This window comes from Mus caroli, chromosome 10 (genome assembly GCF_900094665.2).
Source record: "Mus caroli chromosome 10, CAROLI_EIJ_v1.1, whole genome shotgun sequence".
NCBI lineage: Eukaryota > Metazoa > Chordata > Mammalia > Rodentia > Muridae > Mus > Mus caroli.
The window spans coordinates 52,357,650-52,367,187 of record NC_034579.1 but is presented as its reverse complement, the minus strand read 5'-3'; the positions used below and the strand labels follow the sequence as shown (position 1 = coordinate 52,367,187).

Here is a 9,538-nt window from a genome sequence, read left to right as displayed (position 1 = left end):
GCTTGGGTGACAACCACTGAGTTAAAGAAGAGTTGCCTACATGATTGTGGGGAACTCAATAGTCTATGTGGTGTTTTGAATGAAAATGGCTTCAAGATACTTGAATACATGAATACTTGAATACATGGTCCCCAGTTGGTGAGACTATTTGAGAAGGGTTAGGGTTGTCGCTTTATTGGAGAATGTGCGTACTTATCGGTGAATTGTATCATTATGGTACCCTTTGAAGTTTCAGAACTCCAGTTCATTCCCAGTTAGATTTTTCTCTGCCTTGTGCTTGTAGATCAAATGTAATGTTGATGGGCTTAATATTGTACAGGCCTTACGCCCCGCCCTGACCACAATATCAGTGATATTACAAGTGCATCAGATATGTTATGTCCAGAAGACAAAGTTGTTCAGCAGTTCTTCCCATCCTTTGGCTCTTACAGTCTTTTTCTCTGGCTCATGGATGTGACAGAATTTTCCCTGTCCAATCACACTAAAATATTAGTGCATCAGGAGGCCTGTGATTGGACAGGGTAAAGGGAGGAGGAGCTAAGAATTACAGAGATAGTGTTTGAGGAGAGAGAAAAGAGCCAAGATGGAGGCTGATGGACAGGAAGAAGAACCTGAACCAGCATGACTTTAAACAACCACAGATAGTTATGATATCATAAAGGTTAGAATAATTGGGATAATTTGTCTAATCTAGGTGGGCAGCTTTTAGCATTATCAATTAGTTCAGAAATTATTATAATAGCATCTTGTGAATTGAGTTTATTGATATATAAATATAACTTGTTAATTATAAGCTTCTAGAGTTTTGTTTTACTGGGCTACTGATATGTGGGACCACCGACTATAGGGATTTATGGCAGAGAGAGAACTAGAGGCTCCAGAGACAAACGAACCAGAGCTGGAAACACAGCGATAGGTCACTTCAAAGGCTAGCTAGAGACAGAGCTGGCAGACCTGTGCAGGGACAGAGAGTTGTGTCAGCTGACCGAGGGGTGGACGGTTGTTCCATGGGGCTGGTGTGGCAGTGAAGGAAACTGCGAAGCTCTGGCCCCACCAGAGAGTTGGTAGGCAGAGAGTAGCCCAGTGGGACCGCGCCAGGATAGAGAGTGGCCGGCAGTAGCACAGGAAGCCTGCCAGTCGTTTTTAATATTTCCCGCAAGATATGGATATGTGGATAATATATGTGGCTTGCCCAAATAGAGACAGGTTTTTTTGTTTGTTTGTTTTTTTGTTTTGTTTTTCTTTTTTTACAATGACAGTTACACCTACTATGATGGCTCATGCCTTTCATCCAAGTACTTGGGAGACAGAGGTAAACAGATCTTGGTGAGTTCTAGACTACATCACGAGGTTCTACCTAACAAGTTCCATGAGAGCCACCAGGGCTACACAGTAAGATCCTGTCTCAAAAAAAAAAAAAAAAGTAATAAAAGTTAAACAAGGTTAAAGGGTGGGACCTGATTCTGATGCAGGGTATTTTAGTAAAACCAAACATTTGCACCAAGTTTATATGCACCAAGGATCTACGATTCCAGATATTCAGGTTCATCAAAGATCATTCTGAGACAGTAGCTCCTAGCTTGTGTATTTATACCAGTTATAATGAAAGATGCAGAATTCCATTGGCACAATCACAACAGAGTCAGGCTTCACTAATATCAAGTATTATTGCAGCAAAAACTGAGGAAAAAACCCTAGAAATTAAAGAGAAATAAGAGGGAGGTGATTTCAAGGGAGAAAAAAAGAACACAGAATTTCCTTCATTTCGGAATTTTACAGGACAGTGGCAGCAACCAGCCAATGGTGGCGATAACTTCTGTTGACATTATTTCATTCTTTGGGCTATCAAGGACCGAGTCAATGTAAGTCCTACAGCCCCTGCATCTCCCTGGCCCATCCAGGAAGATTATCATGCACTGTTCATGTGCTGCCCACCAGTTAGATGCGGCACGCCTCCCTGAGGACATCTCTGACTCCATCCTTATTAGTTATTGTCTTTGACTGTTAGCTGTTACTCACTTGAATGGTGTTAACTACCCTCTGGCCTTGCAGGTGTCTCAAGAACTGTTAACTGTACTAAGCTCTATTGCATCTCACACTTACAAGATCAGCTATAGCTTTACCAGGCAGACTGTTAACTCTGCCGCAGCCACTGGGATCTAGCAAGTCTTTCTTGGTTCTTTCATGTTAGTTCCTTATCTATTCAGTGGTCTGGAGCATCTTTCCTGAAGCACATGAAGCCTTTACCATAAGCTATTCTTATTTATGACTCAGTCTGTTACAATTAGCTGTATTAGAAGCAGGGAAATATGGAAAAATAACGGGGCCTCAATGATTTGGGAGAGCCAGTGGGTTCACCGTTACTGCCCAGAGTCTTTGTTCCTCTCTTTAAATGCTTGACTCAGCTATCTCAAGCTGAGCTGCATGTGTTTTTATACATCTCTGTCAGTGCTCTGGATTGTGCGGTTTTAAAATCTAATCTCCCTTTCAACTCCAATGTCTATCTATGTACTAAGAATTATTTATTCTAACGAGCCCATATAAAAGACACATAATCCTGGTATTTTTATTTACAAGCTGTAAGTCTAGATTGCGCAGGTTTGGGAGCTCCTCTAACTCACATCCTTTGTTTCTTGCTGTTTTTTCTGACCACATGCTCGTCCTCATGGTTTATCTCCTTTCTTGGAGGCCTCCTCCTCCCTTGGTCTCCTTTCTCCTCCTTTCCCTCTCTACAGCCCAATCACAGGCTTTAGTCCGTTGTTGATCAATTAACTTGGGGAGCCAGGATTATATAGCATTAGTTGGTGTACACGAGGATCTCTGAGTTGGAAGGCAACCAGAACTTGGGGAACCAGTGTTTTGCATTTGGATACATAGCAGCACCAGACCAACCCAACAGTCTGTTCTCATGAAAACAAATGTGAGCCACTTGCAGTTTTTAACCATGGGCCCTTTCTCCCTACCGCCTGCCTCATTTCTATAGGAAGAGTGTCCTTAGAATGAAACAAGACTTAATTTTCTGTTTCTCTTCCTGTTTCTGTTTCTGCCTGCTGCCTTTCCCCTACCACACACACCAATCTTAAGACTGTACTATGTGAGAGATAAAAAGATAGAGTTTTCTTGTCAGACACCCTCAATCTATCTTGCAGGAGCATAGATCTTGGACCATCAACCTCCAGAGTTGTGAGGAAATAAGTTTGTGTTGTACACAACATCAAGTCTGTGTATCTTATTATAGTAACTAGGAAAACTAGAATACTATTTGCTAAATGCTCTGCTTCACAATATGGATACAGATTTGAGGAAAACAGAAGCTTTGCTGTATTGACTAATGGGGGTGATGGAAGGGAAAGAAAGGAGAGATGATCAATGCTACTAACAAAGCTGAGTAAAGAGTGTGCCGTGGACCTTGGGGAGGGGCAATTAACACTGACTGAAAATTTTGGAAATTTTTGACAAAAGAGACAACTTTTAATGTTGTTAGAAACATTTTGGGAGAGGAAGAAAGAAACTGAGTAGTTTTTAATACTTAGAAAAAAAGTAAGAAAAGGCAGGGATGTGGGCAATTGCATTTGTATTCAGGAAGTAAAAAGGCAATCCATTTGAATTAGAATATGGGAGGTAATGACAGATGCTGCAATGCATCAGAGAAAGGCTATTGAATCAACCAGCCCAGTCAGTACAGGGCATGGTCCCCAGAGCTACATGACAAATGTCATGTGCATCCATAAGCATTTTCTTAAATCACCAGTTGTTAAAAATAATGAGATAAAGACTTCAAGGGGAAATGTACTATATATAGATTAAAATACAGGAGACCTGAATTCTTATAATAAAATATAAAGTTTGATATAGATTTAAATTTTTCCAAGAACTAATAGATATCATAAGTATACCCCATTCCACACATAAGTAAAGATGCCAAGACACTATTCATTTAATGGAGATAATTTTAAGGTAGAATCTATAGGTCTGTCTGAGAAAATAAAACTTATAGTATAAACTATAAACTCCATGTTTGTTCATTAGCTTTATCTGTGTTCTGTGACATGTTTTACTGACATGGTTTGTTTGGGTGACACATAATTGCTCCATTGGAAAGATATTTAAGTAGGAGAGCCTATTTTAAGAAATCCAGTTTTAACAAATGAATGGATGGCTCATCAATAATAAAACAATACCATTTATTTTCTCCTTACTTAAATGCCTTACAGTGTTTTATTCTAAGCTGGATTCAGCAGGAACTCTACTGACAGAGAAATGGGTAGACAATACATTTTTTTAAAGTTACTAACAAATTTAAATTCTTGGAGAAATAATCTTATTCTCAAAATCTGGATGAGATATATGGCTTGGCTTCTTTCTTAGGAGTCAAAATTGTTTTACAAAAAGAAGCTTTAATAGCCTACATTTAAAGACAGTTTTGTTGTCTTAGTTTTTATTGCTCTGATAAAATATCATGACCAAAGCAGCTTATAGAAGAAATGGTTCATTTGGGCTTGCAGTTCTCAAGGGGTAAGAGTCCATCCATCCCCGCCACAGAGAACTGTCAGGCATGGCAGCTGGAGCAGAAGCTGAGAGCTCATATCTTGAATCACAAGCATAACAGAGAGAAGGGTCACTAGAAGTGATGTGAGGCTTTGGAATTCTCAAAGCCACCTCCAGTGATGTACTTACTCCAAAAATGCAACACCCCGAAACCTTCCCGAATAGCTATACCATTTGCGAACCAAGTGTTCAAATACATGAGCCTATGGGAAGACATTCTCATTTAAGAATCCATATGCTAAATGAATTAGAAGGATTCTTGGATACTGTAAGCTTGCTGTCACACACAGTAGTGCTCTTAATTGCTGCTCTATCTTATCCTCAATCAGCCTTTCCTTCTTCCTGTTAGTCCAATTCCCTTCTCATTCAACCATCGACCATTCATTGGAGCTCCAGTCAGAAATCTTGTCATTTTCATATGGGCTATCAATGAATGGACTTACAAATTGTACCAGGAATTGGGCGTCTTAGTTGGGGTTTCCATTGCTGTAAAAACATACCATGACCCAAGCAATGGCAAACATTTAATTGGGGCTGGCTTACAGTTTCAGAGGTTCATTATCATCATGGTGGGAAGCATATTTTGCAGGCATACATAGTGCTAGAGGACCCAGGTGTTCTACATCTCGATCCAAAGGCAGCCAGGACAAATCTGTTTTCTGCAAGCAGCTAAGAGGGGATTTTCTTCCACACTGGGTGGAAGTTGAGCACTAGGGGACCTCAAAACCCACCCCTACAGTGACACACAGCCTCTATCAAGGCCACATCTACTCTAACCAAGCCACACCTCCCAATAATAGTACCAATTCCTCTGAGCCAAGCATCCAAACATGTGAAACCAGAGGGGAGGAAGGAGTGTATAAACTCATTCAAACCACAACACTGGGTTACTACTACTTCAGCCCAGGAACAGGCTTCTCTCAGGTAGAGTGCTTTAATCCTCTCAATGTCTCTGTGCCTTTCCCATAAATCATTCTCCACAGGAAAAACAACCCACACATCTTTCACAACTAGATTTCTATCTCTGTAGTAAAAGTGATGGTGTGAGGTATATTTATAGTTTATAGGCTTGGCTTTATCATCCATCTATGGTTTATAGCTTTAGCTTTATCATCATATTTTACATAATAATATTCTGTGAATTTTAAGTATATCTTTTAGTATGTACTTTTGAGAGCTTACCTTTAAGTATATCTCTAGAATCAAATTACCAAGCACTAAAGCATCATGACTTCAACTTGGCATTGAGAACTGAGCCATGCAGTGACTCACCATAACTCAGTTCTTGAAGAACTAGAGACTGTTGCCTCCCCCATCATAATTTTGGCTTTTTGGATTTTTTTGGAGGGGGGATGGAATTAGCAGTTCTCACTATTAGCAAGCCTCAGATTTTATTCAGCAAGCACTTTATTAAGAGGGAATTAAAAGGTTGAAAATCAGCCAGCCAGCCAGTGTTGGCGCATGCCTTTAATCCCAGTACTTGAGAGGCAGAGGCAGGAGGGGTTCAGTGAGTTCGAAGCCAGTCAGCCTAGTCCAGTGTAAGTACCAGGACAGCCAATAGTACACTGAGAAACCCTGTCTCAAAAAAAAAAAAAAAAGCTGAAAATTATCATACGAGTGTAAAGGAAACATTAAAAGTATCGGGAGGCATAGTAGTTCATGACTATAATGGGATCCTGTGCAGCCTGAGGTGCAGTGTGAGATCCTTTCTCAAAAAAACAAAATAAAACAGCAACAACAAAAACAACAAAGGCAAACAGAACTCCATGGCATCCCCAGAAAAATCAACTGCTTTATTGCATAGATGACAAGTTTTACAAGGGTATATATAAGTTAGGTATAATTACATAAAATTGGAAGACAAGATATTTATGTCCAAATATCACCCCGCTAATGAACAGTTTCAATGTATTCAATGTGTGAAGTTAATTTTGAATGTTACTGGTATCAGCATCTGAGCCTCACAAGTCACACAGAAAGTCAATCTTCCGATGCTCCCAGCACTTCAGAAGCTGATCGCAGGAGCACCATGATGTGATTTTTTTTTTCTATAAACACAACTGGAATACTAGTGACTGTGCTTTATAAATGCTGTTTAAGGCAATCATCATAGGAAATGCTATCAAGATTCATAATTGCACAGACCTGTAAGGTCTTACAATGCTGGTCACAAGTTGCACTGCTGTCATAACTCACAAAATAATAATGGTAATATTTCAGGAACTGCTTGCTGTCTTTGGTGGCAAATTGCTGAACTAAGGCATATAAACTCTTTGGCTGCAGATCTGCAACACCGTAGGCCTGAGTCAAGACATACTCCAATGTCCAGTTGGATTCTCCTTTTAGATTGGCTTCTGTCAAGTTCAAGTAATACTGCAGCATGTCCTATATTAAAGACAGTAAGAGACCCAGTTCACTTTACAACACAGAGACTGTGGCGCCTTATAAAAAGGTCTTATTAAGCTTTCTGCAACATTCTAACATAAAGTGCTTTAGACTTTAAAAATAGTCAAAGAATATAATAGTACATCATCCCTATATACAGTGAGATGTACAAAACAAAGCATCTTCAATTCCCACAGGTTAAGACAACCGGTAACAAGCGATAGAAACCAGTGGCATGCTGGAGGCAGCTGAGCCCAGCTCAGGAATGCTCATATATGAATGAAAACTTAAAGACATGTGTATACATATGTAGGATCAACTGAGACTGCTCCATATATGCTGCAAGTCAGTTGATGTCAATTTGGTAGCTTGAGATTGTGATACTAATACGTGCATTTTCTATCTTGAAACAAGGAAGCAGTACAGCTACACAGAAACTGTTTGCTCCAGTGAACCAGTTGTTAAATATTTGTTAGCACTTGTGTGTATATAAATACTATCATATACAGAGCACCCATATATATATATATACACATATATATACATATATATATATATATATATACATACATACATATACATATATGAGAGTATATGTGTAGACTTGTGAAGTTCAAGTCACTAACCAGGCAATGATATCAATTATAAAACAATTCATTTGAACTAGTCTTCGTGGACATTTAATTTCATTTTATGGATAAAGTTCAATTATCTCCTGCCTCCTCTTCTTGGTATGCAGAAGAATAATGAGATGTCTTATGAAAAATAAATTAGAAATACAATTACATCAACAGCTACATTAAGTGAAATAGAATATCTTCAAACTATATCTGTAGACAGGAGCAGCTACCCAATTGAGGTAGCCACAATATGGTCAGCCCTTTGAGATCAAATTGTTCTGAAGTATAGAGCCACATAAGTGCACCAGAGAATTTTTGAGACAAAAGCAAAGTTTAATTTGAGTTTTTCCTTAAACAAACAAACAAACAAACAAACAAACCTTAACTTGTATTGAGCACTTAATATGAGCTAAGCATTATTCTAAATGCTTTATATCAATTTTGTTTTTCATGGAAGCATCTTGGGAATTCATGATTCGGTCATATTTGTGTCCATTTGGCACACATAGGTATGAATAATGTATGTGTGTACAAATTCTGTCTGTTACTGTGTATGTATAGGTTCAAGTGCTGTGGATGCCAGCAGTCAATACTGGATAGCTTCCTCAATTGCTCTCTCCCTTGTTTCTTCTGAGACAGGGTTTCATCAGTGAACTTGGACCCCCCCCCCTCAGCTAGAATGGGTGGTACCAAGCTCTTAGGAGCCCCTCATCTTAATGCCACTGCCTTAGGGAATCAGATGTGCACAGCCATGACTGGCATTTTATGTGACTACTGGGTTTCAGAACTTAGGTCCTTATACAGCAAATGCACTATTCACTGAGATATCCCCTGAGCCCCTTCAGTCATATCCTAATTCCCATGTTAAAGAAGAACAAATTAAACACAGAGCAGTTTGGCAACAGCTGAAGACAGAGCATAGTTCTAGGGCCTATACTTTCCCAAATAATTACTTTTGGGAGAAGAATAGTTAATATGACTTAGGGAGGACAATGGTATTATCAAAGTCCACAGATAAGGCTTCATCCAGTGAAAGCTTTGAAAACATGGCAAGATCAGGGCTTGGGCTGTATGTCCATTGTTAAAGTGCCTGCCTGCCTTGCATACACAAGATCCTGAGCTCAGTCCCTGGCATCCCATAAACCCGGGTATAATGATGTGCACCTATGATGCCAGCACCTGGTGGGGAAAGGCAAGAGGATCAGAAGTCTTAAGAATACAGCACATTTTAGGCCAGTCTGCACTACAGGAGACCCAGTCTTAAAACAAACGAATAAAAAAGGTCAGAAAGCCCTTAAAGAGATAGTAACATGTCACAAACAAACTTTACCTACCATCCCATCAGAATGTCAACAGATACTCACCTTTAGCATCAAGTGCATCTCTCGTGGCTTTCTGAGAAACATTCTACTGCATGAATGAAAACTTAAAGACATGTATATACAGATGTAGGATCAACTGAAACTGCTCCAACTTACCAGCAATGTGTAATCACCAGGCTTGTACTGAAATAGGCGGACACCGGGATTGTTGGTCTCCTTTTGTAAAACTCCTTTCACTGGTGTAACAGCAGGTGCCACAAACACAGAATTTAGTGGATTCCCTAAACAACAACATCAACAATTTAACCTTAAACATATAAACAGCTTAGGTTAAAAGATCAATAGACAAATATTATGGTCACTGATTAATCATGCCTCAAAGCAATTATGTTACTTTTGAGAAAATAAGGGTATTCAATACCAAAATCAAAGAGTTGCTACTGATTTTGTTATACAGATTAATGTTTTGTTTTTTTAATGACTAACCAATATATTTGGTTTAAAGCTTCAAGAAATTTCTTTTTTTTTTAATATTTTTATTAGGTATTTTCCTCATTTACATTTCCAATGCTATCCCAAAAGTCCCCCATACCCTCCCCCCCACTTCCCTACCCACCCACTCCCATTTTTTCTACTGGATAATGGCCAGCAGCCTCACCTTTG

The 9,538-nt window shown here is 39.2% G+C and overlaps 1 protein-coding gene across 1 annotated transcript in view; it reads right to left on the bottom strand.

Annotated features, from left to right (window-relative positions):
* Nucleotides 1–6,311: 6,311 nt before the first annotated feature.
* Smpdl3a (sphingomyelin phosphodiesterase acid like 3A) overlaps nucleotides 6,312–9,538 on the bottom strand; it is a 17,857-nt gene continuing 14,630 nt past the window's right edge. Inside the window, exons 7-8 of the mRNA XM_021174195.2 lie at nucleotides 9,032–9,156; nucleotides 6,312–6,933 (exon numbers count right to left, since the gene is read on the bottom strand). Of these exons, the coding sequence (XP_021029854.1) occupies nucleotides 6,631–6,933; nucleotides 9,032–9,156 (428 nt within the window). The 3' untranslated portion in view covers nucleotides 6,312–6,630. The remainder of the gene's footprint in view (nucleotides 6,934–9,031; nucleotides 9,157–9,538) is intronic.